Source organism: Melospiza melodia, chromosome 16 (assembly GCF_035770615.1).
Source record: "Melospiza melodia melodia isolate bMelMel2 chromosome 16, bMelMel2.pri, whole genome shotgun sequence".
Taxonomy (NCBI): domain Eukaryota; kingdom Metazoa; phylum Chordata; class Aves; order Passeriformes; family Passerellidae; genus Melospiza; species Melospiza melodia.
Genome location: NC_086209.1, coordinates 3,620,301 through 3,641,588, shown reverse-complemented (window position 1 = coordinate 3,641,588; position 21,288 = coordinate 3,620,301). Strand labels below are relative to the sequence as shown.

At 43.7% G+C, this 21,288-nt stretch overlaps 2 protein-coding genes and 1 non-coding gene across 5 annotated transcripts in view; 1 reads left to right on the top strand and 2 right to left on the bottom strand.

Moving 5' to 3' along the window:
• The window catches only part of ATP7A (ATPase copper transporting alpha), a 30,977-nt gene extending 15,790 nt beyond the window's left edge, over window positions 1-15,187 (bottom strand). For all 3 annotated transcript variants that reach the window (XR_010029728.1, XM_063170336.1, XM_063170337.1), the window contains exons 1-9: window positions 15,100-15,187; window positions 8,860-9,027; window positions 5,938-6,427; window positions 3,923-4,654; window positions 3,182-3,388; window positions 2,089-2,252; window positions 1,308-1,469; window positions 608-684; window positions 214-439 (exon numbers count right to left, since the gene is read on the bottom strand). Coding sequence is in view for 2 of the 3 variants with exons in the window: in XM_063170336.1 (XP_063026406.1) it covers window positions 214-439; window positions 608-684; window positions 1,308-1,469; window positions 2,089-2,252; window positions 3,182-3,388; window positions 3,923-4,654; window positions 5,938-6,427; window positions 8,860-8,967 (2,166 nt within the window). In the remaining variant the exon portion in view is untranslated. The remainder of the gene's footprint in view (window positions 1-213; window positions 440-607; window positions 685-1,307; window positions 1,470-2,088; window positions 2,253-3,181; window positions 3,389-3,922; window positions 4,655-5,937; window positions 6,428-8,859; window positions 9,028-15,099) is intronic.
• Window positions 15,188-15,951: 764 nt separating this feature from the next.
• On the bottom strand, window positions 15,952-18,495 carry LOC134425595 (cytochrome c oxidase subunit 7B, mitochondrial). The gene is made up of 3 exons (XM_063170335.1): window positions 18,337-18,495; window positions 16,732-16,856; window positions 15,952-16,150 (listed from the first exon to the last, which is right to left on the bottom strand). Exons 1-3 carry the CDS (start codon window positions 18,371-18,373, stop codon window positions 16,076-16,078), a joined length of 237 nt encoding a protein of 78 aa, XP_063026405.1. The 5' UTR covers window positions 18,374-18,495; the 3' UTR covers window positions 15,952-16,075.
• A 152-nt stretch (window positions 18,496-18,647) lies between these two features.
• Window positions 18,648-18,765, top strand: TRNAL-CAA (transfer RNA leucine (anticodon CAA)). Its single transcript has 2 exons — window positions 18,648-18,685; window positions 18,720-18,765. It is a non-coding gene; the product is annotated as a tRNA-Leu (tRNA).
• Window positions 18,766-21,288: the final 2,523 nt, after the last annotated feature.

Genomic DNA, 21,288 nt, shown 5'->3' with positions numbered 1-21,288 from the left:
AGGAACCAGCACAGAACAGCTCCCCACAGCCTGCCCCACCCCTGGAGTCCCCAGCACCTCAGCATTATTTTGGCAACAGCAGAAGCACATAAGAACCTCAAAAGCATTTTGCATCAGCACAATTGCATTCACTTTTCAAACTTAATTTCTTCATCACCTTCCAATTTGAGCATTTAAGCCCAATAAAGCACGAGCTGGCCTAACCCCACTCACCTGTACAGGGACACAGAGTAAAAATGACAGGAAATTCATGACAGACAATCCTGGCAGGAGCTGGTACTCCAGGAACATGGAGGAGTGGAGGGTCTCCATCTCCTCACTGCTCATGTTGTGGTGTGCGTGAGCATGCGAGAGCTGGCTGTCCATCACCATCATGTAAATCATCAGCCCCATCACAGGGATGCAGAAAACCAGGCTCACCACAAAAGACCTTTTCCACCTCAGATTTAAAAAAAGAAAAAGGAAAAAACCACTTGTATTGCAGTCAGGTGTTGGATATTTTAAGTGGTAAGTCTGCACAGTCACAGAAAAAAAACATAAATTGATGGTTGAGCAACAAAGAAGAATCAAAGATGTTTATGGAATCTGTATGTTCAGGAATACTTACTGCCTGATTTCCTGTTTGTGATCCAGATGACTGGCAGATCTATCCTTTTTGACTAAGGAAGTAGTAAAACCTAAATCCTAAGGGGAAAAAAGCACAAAAATAAAAAGGAGAACAGTCAGTTCTAAATACACTTTGTGCTCAGTCATTGCCAAATTACTGATGGTGCCAGTCTTAACTTTGATTAACTTTATTAATATTTCTGGTATAAAATATTATTGTTTAGTTCATGTTGTCTGTTATTATTGTTTAGTTACTTTTCAAGGAAAGAAAAGCAATCTGATCTAGAAATTAACCTTTCTGGAACAAAATACTATTCTAAACTGGGGCTTTCCAAAATGGTTGTTCCTAAAGCACAGAAATTGAGAAACTGAAAGAGAAGGCTGAGAAACTTATTTCACCTCTCACCTGCAACTGTATTTTATTTTTAAATAAATGTTCTTGATTTTTCTACAACCCTATAGGTGGTATCTCCATGACCTGGCTTTCACAGTATTTATTTTTAAAAATTAGGCAAAGCTGTAACAGAGCATTTTTAAGGGGGAACAAACAAAATGCAGGTTTCTGCAGCTAATAAGAAGAAAGAATATGGAAGGAGAGAGATCTATTTTTTTGCTTCAGCAGCCTTTCCTTCTATTTCTGGGGTGTGTAACTCCAAGGACCCTGGGTATTTTAGGAGACTTGGTGCCCACATGAAACTCACCTTTATCACTTGTATGACATCTCGAGGACCAATGGCCTCAGGGTCATACTTGATGTGGGCTTTGTTGGTGGCAAGAGCCACAGAGCAGTACAGGACACCATTGGTCTTCATGAGGGTGGATTCTATCTTGTGCACACAGGAGGCACAGGTCATCCCTCTCACCTGGAAAATAAAGGTTCCTCCTGTTGGCAAAGCACAGGTTACCTGACAAATGCACCTTAGCAAGTAGGAAAAGTGCTTGTGATTATGCTGCATAATTTATTGCTTTGATCTGGGGTGTGAGCACTGTAGAATCACAAAATAATTTGGGCTGGAAGGGACCTTAAAGACCATCCAGTTCCAACCCCTGCCACGGCAGGGATGCCTCCCACAAGATCATGTTGCTCAGGGCCCCCTCCAACCCTTCTAGAGGAAGCACAGCACAGGGACAAGGTAATTAAGCCCTGCTAAAGCTCTGTTGGATGTCCAGTCTCAGAGCTGGGGGACACTGAGCTACACTCAGCCACAAAAAGTAAAAAAAAAAGTAAATTTTAGCAACAGGAAGAGCAAACAGAAAAATACAGGAATATTTCTCTGCATTTTCAGTGTAGTAGTTTAAGCCAGCACAGTTTGCAGGACAGATAAAATCTGTGACACACACCTGATGTACCATTACATTTAACTTTTTATAAATTAATCTCTATTACACTATTAAACTCTAGGCAGTGGGCACTAACACAGGCAGATCCAACAGATAAAAGCAGTAAAAGCTGGAGGTGTTTGGGTTTACTGCTCAGCTTACAACAAGCTCCAGAACTCCATCTCCTTCCCCACAGTTCTCCATGACGGTGGCTCCGAAGCCCAGCTCCCGGATGAGCTCTGCAATGGCTGCAGGGTGAATCACTGCAGGGTTGTACCTCACCTCTGCCTTCCCTGCCATCAGGGCCACAAGGATCGAGTGGATTCCTGAGAAACAGAGGGTGTGAGTGGCAGATCAGGCTTAGGAAACATCCTGCATTTATTGTACCACGAGGGCACGACACAGTTTATTGAAATTGGGAATGTTTCCTTGTATATAGAGAGAAACATCCTTGTGTTTGGAAGCTATACCAACAGCTCAGTGCAGGTGTGACAGATAAAGCATCACTCCACATGAGCAGCATGCCTTTAACAGTCTCATTACAAACATTCTGTCCATGCTACATGAAAAAATATCTATTTTTCCTTGAAAGAAGCTCTTCTAAACCACAGTGCTGCATATTTCTCTGATCTGCATTTACCACTTCCTGCAGCCTTTTTAAAGGAGAACCTGCATGAGAAAGGGAAGATCTAACAGTGCAATCCTACTGGGCACTGAGAGGATTTAGAGTCATCCATTTCCTAGAATGAAAAACATTAAAATCCAGGCTGGACTTGAAACTTGTCCATCTTCATTATGATAATTAAACACAGTCTGCATTAATGACTCTGTTACATCACAGTCATGCAGCCGTTTGTTCCTGCAAATATAATCACAGACAGCAATGCCCTGACTTGCAGAGCTAAAATTAACCTGTGTCCCTTTAATCCACTCACACTGTCCCTTCAGCTCACATCTGCCTCTGCCTTTCAGCTGCACACCTGGGAACCTCCCTCCAGCAGGAAAGAAATGTTTTCCCTTCAAAAGGATCCCTTATTTGATCCCAATATTCTCTGGAGCTGCTGCTTCTGCAACAGCAGAGTCTGGGCAGCACGTCCATAAAGCAGCAAGGATGTCCCTGCTCCCACCCTGTGGGCCAGAAGTGAGGAGGAACACCTGTCCTGACAACCCACCCCTTAAAAACACTGCAAAAGCCAGAAGGATTCTCCAAACAAACTGCTGGAGATGTAACAGACCATGCTGACAGACATCTCACCATCCTCCCTTCTCAGATTCCTCTCGATGTTGGCCACGCACGAGGCACATGTCATTCCTGTCACCTGCACGTAGCACTTGGAGATGGTCTTGCTCTCCTGCCTGCCAGGGTGGGCTGGGGGCACTTTGGAGGGTGGCTCAGGCTTGTGAGAGTCCAGCTGTGCTTCAGGGCAGGGCTGAGCTTTGGCCACAGGGAGCTCTGCCTTTGCTGCAAAGGAGACAGCAAAAGAAGACAAAGGTGGAACACTGATTAACTTACTGGTTTGTTACAATTTTCCTTTTGCCTTTCCTCATTGTCTTTGTTCTGTTGCACATCCTTTGTCCTCTCCTGAAACCTCAGCCTTGCAACCTTCATTTCACACACAGTTTCACTGACTTTACCTGGAGCACAAAGCTGATTTTGTATGCAAGTGCATGTTTCATAAGCAACCCCAATGTTTTTAACTTAGAGAGGGGCTCTGGAACTACAGGCTCCTTACAGCAGTTCAGGGGATGCTGTTTGTGCAGGGCCAGGGTGAAAAGCATTAAATGTGAGCACCCAACCACTTCTGCAGCTATTGACATAAAATAGCATTCATCTGACATATTTATATTGCCAGACACCTCAATCATTTGAATCAATCTGATGTGTTAAAGGATGTGCACGTTATCTTTAATGATCTCAAATTTCACCTTGGGTAGTACCAAATCCTCAACATAACTGCACAATCCTTGTAAATGTAAAAGTTTCACATGTCATTACCTGGAAAAGATGCATCAAATCCCATATCCTCTATTGAGGACCTCAAGTCTTCTGGGCTTGTGTGCAGTGGGTCATATTCTATAGCCCCAGTTCCATTTTGGAGAGAGACATGAACAGATTTCACACCTGCCTTCTGGGACAGCACTCCCTCAATGGACTGCACACAGGAGCCACAAGTCATGCCCTCAATACTGATCACAACAACTTGAGTGAGGGGCTGGCTGGGATCCTTGGCAGCAGGGTGAGATTTCAGGGGAGATGCCAGCGTGGGGAAAAGTGCCAGGTTCTCCTGCTCCTCAGGAAGGCTGACTCTGAACCTCTCTGGAGACACATTCTCCACAGCTTTCCTCAGCTTCTCTATGCTAATCAAGCTTGGGTTGTAGTTTATAGCAGCAGATTTGTTCTCCAAAGAAACCACGACGCTCGTCACGGCCGGCAGAGCTGACACAGTGCTCTGGATGTTGAGGACACAGGAATTGCAGTGCATCCCCTCCACTCTGAACACAACTGTCCTGGTGCCAGTCCCACTGGAGTTTTCTCTCTGTGATGCCTCAGAGCTCCTGGGCTGAGCATTCCTCAGCCTCTCCAGGTCAATCCCACTGAGCTTCAGGGGTCTAGGCTGCTTTTTGAAGGCTGCTGTGAAACCTGCTGCTTCAATTTGCTGTTTTATTTCTTCCGCTGTGATTAGAGGAGGCTGGTAGACAACAACAGCTTCCTTATTGTCCAGGGACACTGGAAATTAATCAATAAAATAAGTGTGTGTGTCACTGCCCTAAGCATAACAACCACATCACAGGATCTTGTGAAAGCTTTCCAGCAACACTTTAAATGGTCACAAATGTAACTGCAACAGAAAGGAGATTTCATTGATTTCATCGGTCAAGCAACTTAGTTCTTTAACCAGCTTTTGTCTAGTACTACAAAAATTTTCAATTCCTCCTCAAATTTTTCCTCTTTCCCTAGGATTTTCACAAATGGCATCACTACTTCTTACTGAATTGATCCTTGTTTTGGGGTCTATGGCAATACACTTATCCCAAAGGTAACTATATCAGTAAGCTGGTCTTGCCTTTTAGATTTTTAACTGGACAGAAAATATGAACTATTATTAATTACAATTTTTAAAAGGCATCTGTTATTAGAGATTTCTATAACTGGTAATAAAATTATGGAACATGACTACTCCAGGCTGCCTACCAAATGCAAAACAACCACGGAACACAATCACCCATGTAACAGGCAGATCCTTCCCCCAATGTGGGTTCCTTCCTTCATTTCTAGTCCACATTAAAAACATAATTAAATACCCAGTCCCACAAAGAGTCACTGTCACACTCAGCTATCTCATCTAAAACCTGCAATGCTATCAGAGGGCAAACAGCATGGCCAACCTCAATTTACATAAAACTCACTAAGGTTATGTCACAGACATGTTTTATGGAAAACCCTTTCTTTAGGATTTTTTCTCTTGAGAAGCCAAGAAGCTTCAAGAACAATATGTAAACAGTGGTTATCTGCTGCTGTGGGATGCAACAGGTGCATCTGTGATTATCTCATAGAGTTGTTTTTAATTAATAACTAATCACAGTCAGCTGGCTTGGACTCTGTCCAAGACACAAGCTTATGTTATTAATTTTTTCTATTCTATTCCTAGCTAGCTTTCTGATTAAATCTTTTCTTCTGTTATTTTAGTATGGTTTTAATATAATATACATCATAAAATAATAAATCAGCCTTCTGAAACATGGAGTCAGATCCTCATCTCTCCCCTCATCCTAAGACCCCTGTGAACACCATCACACTAAGTCCACATTAAAAACATAATTAAATACCCAGGCCCACAAAGAGTCACTGTCACACTCAGCTATCTCATCTAAAACCTGCAACGCCATCAGAGGGCAAACAGCATGGCCAACCTCAATTTACATAAAACTCACTAAAGTTGTACCTCTAATCTGTTGAATTCCTTGCAGCTTGCCAGCTTCAATTTCCATAAAAACACACAAAGGTTTTACCTCTGATCCTCTGAACTCCCTGCAGTTTGCCAAGCTTCCCCTCGATGGTGCTGGTGCAGGAGTGACAGGTCATGCCATCGACCTTCAGGCGCAGCACAGCGCTGCTGGCCTGGGACCAGCTGGAATCCTCCCACGTTCCAGGTGTCACCTCTGGCACAGAGATGCTCAAATCTGCTCCTGGGACCATCTGGGTAATGTGCCTGCCATTGGTGATGGAAGGGATGAAAGCCACCACGGCAGTTCTTTGATCAGAGGACAGTTTCACATCCAGGATGCCTTTGTGGCTCAGCAGCGTGGCACAGATCTGCCTGGGTGTCAGGGCTGACTGGGCAGGCAGGCTGAGGAAAATTGTGTCAGGCAGAACAGGTTGTGGGCTTGAATCAGCCAGGGTTGCATCAAACCCCATGTCACAGATGGCTTCCTGCAGACTCACTGGGGTTTGCAGCTTGGAGTCGTAGATGATGACAGCGCTCTTGTCCTCCAGAGAGACCTGGAGGGGACAAACAAAGTGAGGAAACTGCACCAGAGCTGGGAGAGACTGCCCCACACGGCAAACTGCTCTGGCTTGCCAAGATTAGCAACACTCCTCCAGAACAACTTTCACTACTCACTCAGAGAGCAAAGGCACACTGAGTGACTGCTGATCTCCTGTGCACCCACAGGGCTGCAGAGAGCAGATCCCAGCCCCAGAGTCTGCCTGGCCACCTCCACTGCAACACCCAGACAGCACCAACCACCTCATGAAACTGCCAGAGCCAAATTCACTTCAATTAGGATGATTAACCCAATTGAACCCCTGGAGCAAAACAGCCCACAGAAGAAACTGGAATCGGTTAGCAGTAATTCTAATGCAGTTAGGAGTGACTGCCCCAGGCTACAAGGATGGCAGAAAACACTCTTTGAAAAAACCCACAGCTTTCAGCAGCAGTGAAAGGAACCCAGCATTTCCAGGCAATGGAGGCACAGGCTGGTAACTTGCTGTGACCAAAAACCTACATTAGACTTCACCAGAACTCACTTTAGACACCTGATATGTGACAAACATTAAAGATGTTTTTCCTCTCTCTGTACATTCTGGTGATGCACAGACATCCTCATTGGTAATAACCTTTCCCATCTGATGGTACACATAGCCTTAATTGAATTTGCTCCCAACAGATGATGCATCAAACACAATAACTGCAGTTTCCAAAAGGAAAAGGCAATGCCTGCCAGAGGCCCAACACATTACCAATTCAATTCTATCTTTCCTCTGGGCAAAGGTACAACCTAAAGACCAGAGCCATGATTAAATTATATCAGTTAAATCATTTTAAGAACCACCTTTCCTCGTTTCTGTCCCAATTATGAGCCTTAGCAGAATTAGCAACATGGACATTTATGGGTTTCATTGCAGAATAACCTAAAAGCAGCTGTTGGTCTATATTAATCATCTAACATTCATGTCCCTTGCTGACCTCATTCATAATCACTACACAAATCCCTGTTTTATTATTCCCAGAGAATTTTCTGAATCAACTGATCTGCCTAGACTGAAGCTCTGATGCTGTAAGAAGGATAATTATTAAAGAGGACCTCAAAGTTTTTTAAGAATCCTGCTCTACTCAGACTAAGGTTTTGCAATGCATCTTTTGAAATAGCATTTAGCTTTGGGATAAGGTATTTCCCTAAAAACCTAAACACAAAAGCTTTAATACAATCCTTTTAAAAACTTACTTCATTCCTTTTGTAAGGACACTGGGGCTGCATACACACTTTATACACTTTGTATAAATCTCCCTATCCTATCCAGAATCACCTGTGTATTCTCAGAAACCACAAGGCTTACAAAATGACATCTTTTGCTAGAATAAGGAGAAAGAGAAGATTCTGAAATCAGATTTTTAGGCTAAAAGCAGCCTGTAAAATAATACCCCTTTCTCTGGGCTCATGCTTGCAGACACCCAGTGATTTATCTGGCCATGCACAGGGGGCTGTTCAGAGCTGTCACAGCACAAGCTCACATTAAAGCTCCTCTACAGCTGAAGTGAGATGAAAAATGAGCTGTCTTGTAAATTTTGCTGCTTTTCACCAAAATTTCTGTACACAAACACCTATTTCAGGCCACAGGGAACTGCTCTGAGCTGGGCAGGACCTGCTCTGCAGGGGAAGTGCACTGCAATAGGTCCTGCAAAACCAGCTCCAGACAATGATCACACACACCCCAAATTAAAACTGTACCCATATTCTGGGAAGTGTTCACCCAAGACAGCCCCATAAAACAGATGTTAACTGCTGATAAAACCAGGAAGATATTATTTTCTTTGGAGTAAAGTCAACAAGCACAGAATGTAGGAGGATGCTTTCAGAACACAGACACTAAATAAATAAACTTCTCAATTTTCTGTGATTACAACTGTTCTTTCTACCACAGGCTGGGTTACAAAATTCATAGAAGTCTGCCAGCTTTTCAATTACTTCCATTACTACTTTTCAATTACTACTACTGTAAAATTATGTATTCTGCAAGGATGATCAGTTCACCCTGGAATATTTTACAGTCCAATATTTAGCCCATGCCAGAATAAAGCAACATTGTTAGTCTATCTCCTCTGAGCTAAGGAAAAAGTTAAAACTAAGTCAGGCAAAGAAAGCCTGAATTAGGACAAATCCTGTTCTTGCCTTTTTTTCCCCCATTACTTCACAATACTGAGTTAATGGTAAGGCAGATAATCAATTAAGAGCAATAATAACTTAACTCCCTCTGCAGTGAAGCCAGCACCTGTTTTTCTCTTATTTACCAGAAATACACCAATGCACCTCCACCATCAGCCTGCCAAGAAACATACAGAATAAACCCTCCTCACATTATTTTCTTCTCTCAGAGCACAATTTCTCATGGTTTCTCACTCAAACCTTTGCCAGAAGCAGTGTTAGACTTACTTTGATGTTGTGGATGCCATTCATCTTCCCAAGGTGCTGCTCAATGCTCTGGACACAGGAGCTGCAGGTCATCCCCTCCACGCCGATGGCCACAGACTTTGCCTCCATGGTGGATTCTACTCAGCTCTGCTCATTGCTGGTGGCTAAAACCCATCAGGACATCAGTTCCTACAGAATTTGAAATAAAACAGATGTAGTGGAAGGAATCCCCATGGCAGGGTTGGAGTGAGAGGAGCTTGCAGGTCCCTTCCAATCCAAACCATTCTGGGACTCAAGGGGTTAACAGAGGAACTCCTTCACCACATGTGACTCTGGTAGATGTCAAAACCTGAGCAGGTATCAACAGAATGGAAAACTCCATGTGTTTATTCCCATGAATTCTCCAAACAGGAAAGAGTTCAGACACCTATTATTAATTTTGGGATACACAGGAGATCATTTAATTACATGCAACAAGCTGTGGCTCACTGGTGTGAGATATTAAATTATAGGGGAAGCAGGAGAGAGAGAGGGACAGCAGCTGTTGGAATCCTGAAACAAGAGGATGGCACATCAGACATAGCTGGTAACTCTGCTTTTCCACATCTCTCTCTCATACATTGCCCTCTGCTTGCAAAAACAAGTGATGCTGAGTTAGCCCAGGCAGCAAATCAAGGTTTTTGCCACACCTCATTCAGAAAGGTCTCATTTCTACTCCTCTGAAGAGTTTAATTACTATTTTTGCTCATAAAAACTAGCCAAGGAAAAAGAAATTTTTGAACCTAAATGAAATGTATAGAAATAACAGCTAATGGAAAGGACTTTTTGCCCAATGCACAAACTGTTAAGTGACTGAGGGGGAAAGAGGGGACAAGAAGAAAACCTCCAGATTATTTTGTTAATATGCTGAAAAAAGTAATGCAAGGTTTTATTGCCAGAGAGGTCAGTGACCAGGGAAATGATCACAGTTAATGTTTGGCAGCAATGGAAGCAGCAGTAAAATCTGATGAGTAACTGAGGAGCTGAAGTGAAGCACAAGCCTAACTTGTTTTCTTACCCTCAGGACTTATCTTGGAAAACTCAATTACATTGATGTTAGGTAAAATAAATTTTTCCTGCTCTATGGTGACATTTCCAGGCTGTTCTCTGTTACAGAAGGCCTGGAGGGCTCTGCTTTCACTTTGAGATGTGCCACGAACCATGTAAGAACACAAGGAAGTTTCATCATTGAAACCAGTTTACCTCCCTCATGCACAAAATGAAATGTTGAACTTAATTAACAAGCACTGACAGTATAAAACTGGGAATGCTGAGATTAAATACATCTCATCCCTGCTAAGAAGAGAAATGAGACAACTCTTCCTTAGGAGTTATTACAGATCTCAACTCTCCCCTGCTCTTAAGAGCTGAGTTGCTGGAAACACTCAATATTTGTGTGTGAATTGCCACACATGACAGAAATGCAGAACTGTCACAAGAATTATTAACCAACATGAAAGTTTGTTTTAAGCAAATCTCATACAGCAGCTCTTTCTCAGGCTGATGTGCACACTCAGAGGTACAAAATACAGAAAAACCACTGAGTTACCTAAGGAAACTCTTGCTGTCCTGCCATGCCATGGAAATGTGATGCTCTGTGCCCAAGGAATGCCCAGTGCACACCCACAAACAAGGACAGCTCTGTAACCCCACAGGCAGGGACACACCAACATTCCCACCAGCCTGAAACACCAATCATGTCACAAAAAGCATTTGAAACGTGCAGGGAGCTTTGAGAGCACAACCAGGCATGTGGGACTAAATAAAATCAGCCCAGACAGAACAATCTGTCCTCCAGTAAGGTTTGGAGATTAAATTAAAAATTTCATTGAATTTAAAAGCATTTCAGGTACATGACCAACATGAACTGCACTGATACTGTACGTGGAAAACAAAAATAAAGTAAGGGCACACTTTGGCTGTGAGCTGATGTCTGAAATAACCAAAGGTTGGCAAGATGCTGCCTTGGAGGAGAGCTGGGGTACAGCTGTGACAGAGAAAACCTGCTGAGCTCCTGCCTGCCCTCCTGGGCTTTGGTTTAAGGGACTCAAGCTGCAAGTACAATAATACTCATTTTTACAAACCCAGGATACAATGTTAAAGGTTCTCTGTTAAACAAACAGCAATCACACTCCCAGTACACTGAATAAACACTGATTACAGTAACCAGCAGCACTGCCACCAAACACCCACCAACCATTCAAACTGCTTAAATATGTAAAAATAACATTAAACTTCTTTTCACATCTATTATTATTACAGTTTGTATGGACAAAGTGTTTCCTCCATTTTCTCAGTCTGTTTCCTTGCCCTTCTGGTGTTTATTCATAAACACAGCAGAGAAAATCCTTTCCTGGAAGAGGCTGAAATTAAAACAAAAACCATACAGGCATAAGAAAAAAATCCCTAAAATTTACTTTTCCTTTTTTACCCCTCAAGGCCCTGAAGTACCAAGACTGAAACCAGAGCTTCCCTCACTAGAATTTATCTGTTGGACCAAACTGGCTCTTCATTTTGTCCTCTGACCTTCCATTAAGGATGAGCCAGATCTCTCTGACAGGAGCATCACCCACAGATCCCTGCTGGTGGGGAAGACAACCAGTGAGGATTTTTATTTGCCTTGTTGCAGGTTGCTAACAGTTTTTATATTCATTTCAAACAACCAGTGAGGATTTTTATTTGCCTTGTTGCAGGTTGCTAACAATTTTGACACTAAATTTAAACAACTAATGTGGATTTTTATTTGCTTTGTTGCAGGTTGTTAACAGTTTTTATATTAATTTTAAAAAAAGGTTGTCTCATCTTTTAGAGAACAGATCCAAATCTAATGGGCTCTCCAACATTATTATTAACACTGAACTGTTAATGAGCTGTTTCTCAAACTCTGTTTCCTGTGCAGCCTTGCTGAAATTTCCAAAAGCCAAACTGTCTGGGTTTCCAGTGCTCCTGAAGCTTCAAAGAGATCTTGTTCTCAGAATGAAATGCAGGGTTATACACAGTGACTCTAAATAGACAAATCCTTTTTTCCTCCTCCTGCAAAATTCCCAGGAGAACCAGTTAAAGCTAAATTCCATCTCAGGCTGTGTTCTACCTTGTCATATTCATTTCATTTCTGGTGTTCTGCCTCCCTTACAAGTGCTTCAAGGTTCAAAGAATTTGGCTGAAACTTGAATGAAATATTTGTTCTATTTCTTCCTGAAGTCCATGACTAAGCAGACTGAAAATACCTGTTACACCAATGAATTAGGACTGGATGCACACTAAAGGTAGACAAATATTAACAATTTAATCCCAGTTCTCCTCATTTGGATTAACATTTTCCCAAGAAAATAGACTTAGAAGTCAAAATATCTGCAGCAATCCATATATTCCACATCCAACTTGTGCAAGTTAGCATGGACACATCCTTTTAATTATAATTTATTTTCTTATAGAAAAAGACTTGAAACTGAGGTGTTGAAAAGACCTGAGATGCTAAGTTGTGGATTACACAGGTTTTAGAGAAAAAAATAATGCTTTCATTCTTAACCAATTGCTCCATCTATAAAACACCTTTACCATAAATTAGTAAAGAATTTCAGGATTTGACAACACAAAGAAATGGCAGTTCCCTTTAGCAGTTACCAGCTCTGAGTTTAGTTCCATTTTCTTGAAGAAAGTCAGTTAGTGCTTCAATGAAGTAAATGAAGCAATAGAAAGAGGGGAGTTCTACTTCCAACAGAAATTTCTCCCTACGGACAGGAAAATTCAATAGTGATCAAGCACAAGGTGACTGAGACACTCGTTCATCTCTCTAAATAGTTTTTTGGTGTGACACCAGCCACTGTCAGTAGAATATCTGAAGAAATAAGGCTTGATGAGGTTAAAGTTAAGTAATTCATAAACCCACACTACCAAAAAAAAAAAAAAAAAAACTGAAAAAAATGAACAATGCAAAGAGGAAGTTACAAGACCAGTAAAAACTCAAGAATCCCATTTAACCCTAAAAAGGCACTTTGGTGCTTCTAATATCTGAGCACACCCAGAGCAGCAGAGCTGTGTGCCCCACAGATACACTTTGTGCCAGTTTGGGGATTAGCAGGGGTGCAGCCAGGGCAGACAGATGCTTCTGGTTACCTGCACAGCTCCAGTTCTCACCAGTTTGTAATCACCCTGAATTTACAGCTGCTGAAGTCAAAAGAGGTCACAGCTTGGCAAATACCACACAAACGCCAGCAACAGAATTTCACAGGTTTAATTACAGCCTTTGGATTTTATTAAGTTTCTAAATGGCCGAGTGCTACTTAGCTTCTCTATTTATGGCAGCAGAAAGCTAAATTACCTTTTACATTAAATGGATAAAAAGGTGCCTGTCCCTAAGGAAAAGAGCAAAGGGCAGGAGAGGGAAAAAGCTGCATCATCTCACCCTTGGGCTTGAAAGGTGCTGCAGGAGATGGGTCCAACAGGGAAGAAGGAGATTTTACAGGGTTCATGGGCAAACAGAGCCACTGGAAAGGTGACTGGGTAGGAGATATGGATGACAGGCCCATGGGTTGGTGAGGCTTAATCACTGAGAGAGAAACTGTGCATCTGCAATAAATGGCACAGCTACGTGACACTTGCAATAGGCTGTAATTCACGTTGCTCAAGACTTTAACAAGCCTTGCTTGGTCAGCGGAGCAGGGAAATTGCTCTCAGGGAATTCATTTCTATATCAACTGCATGGGGGAAAAAAAAGCACACATTGCAAACATTCTGCTTCATTTCTAATGAGTTTTACAGTATTTGAGACAAATTCTTAGCAAATCCTTTAACTCGTTCTTGGCTTTCCCCCTAAAGTCAGGTTTTTGGAGAACATGAATGATCCCTTGGAAGAATCATAGGAAATATTATGAGTAGAATATAATTTACAACCCCTTGTTATGTAAGCATAGCAAGGTCAATGGGGGCTCCTCAGTCTAAGGCTCAGTCTCAAAGTACTCGGCAGAACAACGTGGAATGCATTACACAGTAAAAATGAGAAGATTAAGACAGCAAACTACATATAATGTTAGCTTTTGCTTCCCTGCTTTGCCACCTGGGAAGGAAAAAAGCTTCAGGTCTTTTCTCTACTAAGAAAATACATAATGATTATTAAATTCTAGTCAAACTCTGCTCACACAGGGCATTGTCATACACACAAAGTCCCACAACACCAAATCTTTGCCTATTTACATCCACACAATTCAACAAGTGTTTAAGTACAGAAACTCAACCTTTGCTGACTGTGCAAGAGATTTTAACACTACACTACTTACATACAATTTTCAGAACATGAACAAAGGGTAGAAACAGTTAAGGTGTGTTGTTCTTGCTCATTTTTGTGAGATTTCACCCCAAAGCAGCATCAACAACTACTTGCCCTTTTCTAGAATAACCACACTATGCTTTTAATAAGAAAAAGGTGCTTGTGCACAGAGCCCTGCCATCATGAGGTGACATAAGGTGACAACAGAATAAACAGTAAGTAAGGAGTTTCAGAGGGCCAAGCTGAGCAGCCCAGAATTGGAACAGCCACTCAGTGACTCAAGCGCTCCGAGACTTTCTCCGGCCAGTGACAGGAGCACAGGAGGGATTTTCCAAGGGAGCTCGGGCCTCCTGCGTGCCGGGGCCCGAACCGCGGCTGCTCCCGGCCGAGCACACCCGCGGGTCCGGCTGCAGCCCCGGGAGCCGAGCCGGGTCCGGCCCCGCTACTCCCCGGGGCAGCGGCCGAGCGGGAGCCGCCGTGCCGGCCCCGGGGCTGCCGGGACACGGAGATGCCGCCGAGGCGCTGTGGGGGTGAAGCCCCAAGGCACCCCCTGGTTGAGGGCACCCTCACACACCAGGCGGGTTTTGGGGCCCGGACTCTCCCGCCCCGTCCGGGGCACGCAGCCCGGCACCCCCTCTCCGCCGGGGACACGGTGACAACGGCCCGGGGACAGCCCCGGAGCACGGGGAAGGCGGGAGCCCTCAAGGCGGGTCCGCACGCACCTGAGGCCGCGGCAGCGCCCCTGGTCTGCGCCACTGAGGGAAGCGGGAACCCCCCGAGGGTCTGCACTGCCGGGGACAGCCCCGAGGCGGCTCCGCGCCGCTGGAGGGAAACAAACAAGGCGGGACCCCAAGGAGCGTCCGCGCTGCCGGAGGTAAACAAGCAAGGCAGGATCCCGGGGCGGGTCCGCGCTGCCGGAGGGAGGAAGGGGAGCCCCGAGCGGGGCCCGCACTCACCGAGACCGCGGGCTCCAAGCGCCGCTCCCGGCCCGGCACCGCCGCGCTCTTCCCCGCCGCGCCACGTGACCGCCCTGCTCGGGCCCCGCCCACTGCCACGTGATCACCCAGTAGGCCCCGCCCACCGCCGCGTGACGCGGGCGGACACGTGACGGTGGCGGGAAAGGCGGGGCCGCGGCCGCGATCGCTGTCACCGTATCGCGACAGGAGCCCGCCCGCCGCACAGCCACCGCAACTCAGTGTGCTTCAAGTCCCTCCCAAGCCAAAGCAGCCTGGGATCTCTGATCATCAAACACCAGCATCAGCCGGTAACTGTTCTTCTCCCGCCCCATTTCTCTGGTTACTTCTGCTGTAAACAGAAGGTAAATGCACAGACAGGGCTGGAACACCCCAAATCTGAGTCCCTTCCGCCCCAAATCTGAGTCCCTTCCACCCCAAATCACTCTAAGATTCCATAAGAATTCATTACCAAAGTCCCATTGATCCTGGGTTGCTGCCTGCTCCTATGAAGCCTCTCCAACTCAAAACTGAATTTAATTTCTTCACAATTCTCAAGGGTCTCAGGAGAAGCAGCGTACTGGCAGAAGGATTCAAGCCATAAAAATCCTTTAGTGGGGAAAAAAGGGATCTAGACTTTGTCATTACAAGTCAGGGGTAAAGGAATGTGTGCTCTGTAGTGGGGTTGGTTCACACACACACCTGGCTAAATAAAAACTCAGTTCTGGACTTGTCCTTTATCCACCACTGATCTCTACAGCAATAGCTGGGACTGTGTAAAATTACTTGGAGTTTTCACACTATTTCCTACACTTCAGCAGAAGCAGAGCACAGAGGAAACCTTGAAAAGCCAGACAGGTTTCTAATACATTTATTAGACCAGGAATGCCACTGTCCAAGTGCTAATCAGGGAACAAATGCCACTACAGGACCATTTCCTCAGTGAAACTCCAGACCAGTTCATTAGAAGCAGAGGCTGTTACTCTCTCCACTCACTGGGAGTGACTCTGCCAACAGGTGAAAAGCCCCACTCAACATTCAGCGATGTGAACACCTGTAAAGGGACAAAACCCAAGATTATTAACTCTGAAATCAAAGAAACATTCAGACATAGGGTTGCTTTTATTGTTTTCAGCTCTTGTTATTAGAACACAACATCTCATTAATTTTCTAATTAAAGAAGTACAATATATTTATATTGAATGGTATTTCAATGTTTCAGTTTTCTCTTTGAAAATCTCCAACTGTAGAAGAAAGAATATGCAATATAACACCCCACCACCATGTTGGTATTTTTATCTTATAAGTTATATCTTTATCTTATAGTTATATTTTTATCTTATATCTTTATAAGTTTTGCCGCTGTACCTGTAGAGGTTTGAAATCCCAAGTAAAATTAAGAACACTTCTGTTTCTGACACATTTTCAAATCAGGCAATACACTGATGCAGAAATTTGAGTAACAACTCAAAACCATGCTGGCAATTAAAAGAACTTTCCCCTCTATCGCATCACAGTTTGCTTATGCAAGAAGCTCCTAAATTCTGACCACTGAATTCATTTCAAACAGGCAAAAGTGACACTTTTAAAGCCTGCAGCTTGAGTCACAAGGGAGTGGTGACAAAACCAACTTACATAGCCCCAGACAGCAGTGAACATGGAGGCTCCCCCGAGGAGGACCATGGTTCCATATTTATCGTGGAAGGTGGGCTCGTGCTTGCGATGAGCTCCTCTCACTGCAGTGTGCTGGATGCCACGAGCTGAGGGTGCCAACAGGTACAGAAATCAACTCAAATACATCCTCAAACCATCCCCAGTCCTCATCTCCCACCAACAGAGAGGCAAGTGTTAGTGTTAAAAGACTAAAAATCCTGGAAAAAATATTAACTTGGATTTTGAACTCTGGTGTTACTCCAAAACACAGGATATACATAAATACTTTAATTTTTTTTCAGCTCTCTCAATTTCTCTCTAGAAAGTTATTAAGTCTAATTCCAATAAATAAAATTCCCTATGATAACCTTTTCTTTAATATGTTTACTGTTTCTCTACTATTTTGTTTAGTGCTTAGCATTTTTAGATTTCTATATGCAAATATCTATCCTGGAAGAATGTGTACCCAGGCAATGTAAGGATGAAGCTCACCATCAAATTATGGGGTAATTCCTGCCTCATTCCCTCGGGATTTTTTTTTTTTTTTTTTGAAGGGAGGAGAGAAAGGAAACAGAAATAACCTGTGGCCATGAGATAAATAATAGAGAAAAAATACAAAGTGATATCTTCAAATTATGTACATTATAAGTGTACACTATAAAAGGTACACTTTAATTAAAGAGAGGGCAACAGTGAAAAATCAAAACAACAGCTACAAAAGATAGATTGCCCATTAGTTGTGCACAAAGCATTTGATGAGAGGATGATGTGTGCATAAAGATATTACAAAATAAAACCTTTCAGTCTCAGGTCAACGGTTTGCATTTTTACCCCACCGTGATTAGAGAGGATGCTGGTGATACCTATGTTACTACATCCCTCGCATGCTCTCTAAGGCTGCACAAGGCGTTTATTTAAACACAAAAAAGCCTGAGTATCTACAGAGATACATTTATTCTAGGTGCCGGCATGGGATGAGCCCATGGTGCCGCAGGAGCAGAGAACAGACCCTGCTGGGCCCATATCACTGAAGGGCCAACTCTAACCTTGACTTTAAAGGCTGGGTATTGACTGCCCCTTGTCACTGCACGCTACCAGGCCAGAATGTGCCTTTAGTACCACGGAAAGAAAGCACCAAATAATGTGCTTTTGTGTACTAGGGAAAGAAAGCACCAGGCCAGAATGTGCTTTTACGTACCAGGAAAAGCAAGCACCAAGGACCAACTGAACAGACCCTGCTGGCTCGGTATCACTGAAGGGCCAACTCTCACCTTGACTTTAAGGGCTGGGTATTGACTGCCCCTAGTCACCACACACTACCAGGCCAGAATGTGCCTTTAGTACTAGGGAGAGAAAGCACCAAGGAAAGCAGTCCTATACCAAAAAGCAACTAGGAGATTAAAAAAGGCTGAAAGAAATTTAAAAAAGCGGGAGGCGAAGGACGCCAGAGCCGCCCGCAGCACCTGAGGTGCCCTCACGACCGTCCCCGGTGCACAGGGCTGAGGGGACAGCCCGCACAGGCGAAGGCACAAACCGGGGAGACCCCTGAGGAAGCCCCCACACCCCGAGAGCCGACCCTGCGCTTACCGACGAGGCTCTGCGCGGCCCTGGCCAGAGGGAACATGATGAGAGCCGAGCGCGTACCCTTGACGCCGGTGAAGAACAAAATGGTCGCGGCGGAAGTGGCGGCGCGGCGGGGGCCTGTGGGTAACGCCGGGCTCCTCCTCGCTGCGGCTGAGCTCCGGGACCGGGCCGGGCCGAGCTGGCCGTTCCCTGGCTGCTGTTCGCCACCTCCCGGGTACAGACGGGCTCTCTGTGATGAGCCCGAGGGTGCAGAGAAACGAATTGAGCAGTGGTGACAGTGCTAAGTTTGTCCCAGACACAACTGCGATCGCAGTGTCAGGATGGCCGAGTGGTCTAAGGCGCCAGACTCAAGGCGTTTCGCGCTTTCCCGTCAGCGGGGTTGGGTGTTCTGGTCTCCGTATGGAGGCGTGGGTTCGAATCCCACTTCTGACACCCCTTTTTTTCCTCGCTCTGTGGCTTAATTTAAATCTGCGAAAGCGCCGAGCTGAAAAATTCTGGGATTTCAGTACAAATAGAAATCAGAAATAATTTAAAAACAAAATATGTAGCGTGATGCGAAATACAAAGCGGTTTTTCGTGTCAGATACATACAGGCAATGTGTGTACTTGTGATTGTGATGTGTGTGGAAACCACCATGGGACAGTTATAAAGATGAATTCTAAAAAATAACTGAGGAAGAAAAGCATGGAAGAAGGCCTTTGAACCTATCCTTTGTTTGCAATTAACCTTTATAAGTCTTAAGTTGATTTAGGAGCATTTGAATTAAAGCCTTAAGGATGTTGCTTTTTGACAGGAACTTTCTGCTTGTAATTAAGCCTTAAAGAGTTTTGCAATAATGGCCTTTTGAAGTATAATTTTAAAATATTGCTTGTAGTAAGGATCTTTGAAACTATAACTTCAGAATATATAAAAAGGAAATATGCTTATCTCATGCCTCAACAAAACAGTGAAAAGCAGCTTGAGAAAGGAAGATGAGCATCAACTCAAGGATTAATAGTTTTGACCAAGGGAAGCTGGACATCACTGTTATGAGATTTACAGTCCTTGCAATCAAAAGGTGGACCCACATCTGGAATCTGGACCTCACCAGCTGGGACACTTCTTTCTTCTTTAGGAAACCAAACCACAACCATCTGTGGATACTCCTTTTCTGGGATACATCCTGAGAAAAACAAAATCACAATAGTGTATAGAGTTGTGATGTAAAAATTGGGAGTAGAAAATGCTGATGAGTAAAAACTGGGAATAGAAACTGCTGAGAAAGCTGATGAGAACCCCTATAAATACCTGTAAGCCCCAACTATGGGTGTGCAGTTGGAGGGAAAACTTCCCCCACTGTACCCAGCACTGCATTGCTCATTCTTTATCATATTAATTAATAAATTGATTGCTGCTTGAATATTGGCCTAGTCAAGCTTCTCATTTATAACAGTGAGTAAGTCCTTATCCCTTCCTGGGGATTCTGCATCAGAGCCTTAACCCAGCACACACCAGCTGAGGCATTCCCCTGTGCATTTGGATTTTAACAATATTTGTAGCACACAACCCAGCAATTTATAGTGTGTGTGTATAACACGAAGAATGTATCTGAGGCAAGAGGGAAAATTTCGTCACACTGAGGGTGGCAGAGCTGCCTAGGCAAGGTGTGGAATCCCCCTCTTTGGAGACACTCAAAATCCCATCTGCAAGCATTTGTGCTGTTTCAAAATGTGGAATATGTAAGATTTTCTTAAGAAAGGATGTTCTTTGATGTTTGATCTTTGTGTACTTTCTAGCCTAATCAACAAGGAAGGAGATTTAATCCATGAAACAGCAGGTATGAAGCTCTAAGTGCTATCCAGATGTTGGAAAAAAATTAGTTTGGTAGAACTGCCTTGTTAAGGGCTTGACATATTCCAATTACCTCAGGCTTAGGGGGAGCTTAACAAAGCTTGGGAAGGAGGATGTGCCACTGATTGCAGACACAAAGAATGCAGAATTTATGGCCCACAAGGACTTTTTGCAGCACTCCTACGATAAGGAAGACACTAACAAAGCCAACTCAGCAACTGGGCTGAAATCAATTCCAACTGAAAGGGAATTTCAGCAGGGGCAGATCACGACCACCAACCCACCGAGCAAAAAGAAGAGAAAGTCACAACCTGCACACTAATTAGTATGGGAAGCAAAGAGAAGCATTGACTAACATTTTATAAATGAGAAGCTTGACTAGGTCAATATTCAAGCAGCAATCAATTTATTAATATGGTAAAGTATGAGCAATACTGTGCTGGGCACAGTGGGGGAAGTTCTATTCCCAATTTTTATGTCACAATTCTATACACTATTGTGATTTAGTTTTTCTCAGGATGTATCCCAGAAAAGGAGTGTCCCCAGATGGTGAGGTCCAGATTCCAGATGTGAGTCCACCTTTTGATTGCAAGGACTGTAAATCTCTTAACAGTGATGTCCAGCTTCCCTTGGTCCAAACTATTAATCCTTGAGTTGATGCTCATCTTCCTTTCTCAAGCTGCTTTTCACTGTTTTGCTAAGGCATGAGATAAGCATGTTTCCTTTATATATATTCCAAAGCTATAGTTTCAAGGATACCAGCAATATTCTAAAATTATACTTCAAAAGGCCATTATTGCAAAACTCTTGCAGGTTTAGCTACAAGCAGAAAGTTCCTGTCAAAGAGCAACATCCTTAAAGCTTTAATTCAACTGCTCCTAAATTAACTTAAGACTTATAAAGGTTAATTGCAAAGGATAGGTTCAAAGGCCTTCTTCCATGCTTTACTTCCTCAGTTATTTTTTAGAATTCATCTTTATAACTGTCCCATCATGGTTTCCACACATATCACAATGACAAACACACACTGTCTCTATGTACCTGACACCAAACACAGCTTTGTATTTCACAAATAGAAGATAGAATACTAATTAATGAGAGAACTGCATTACTACATTACCCAG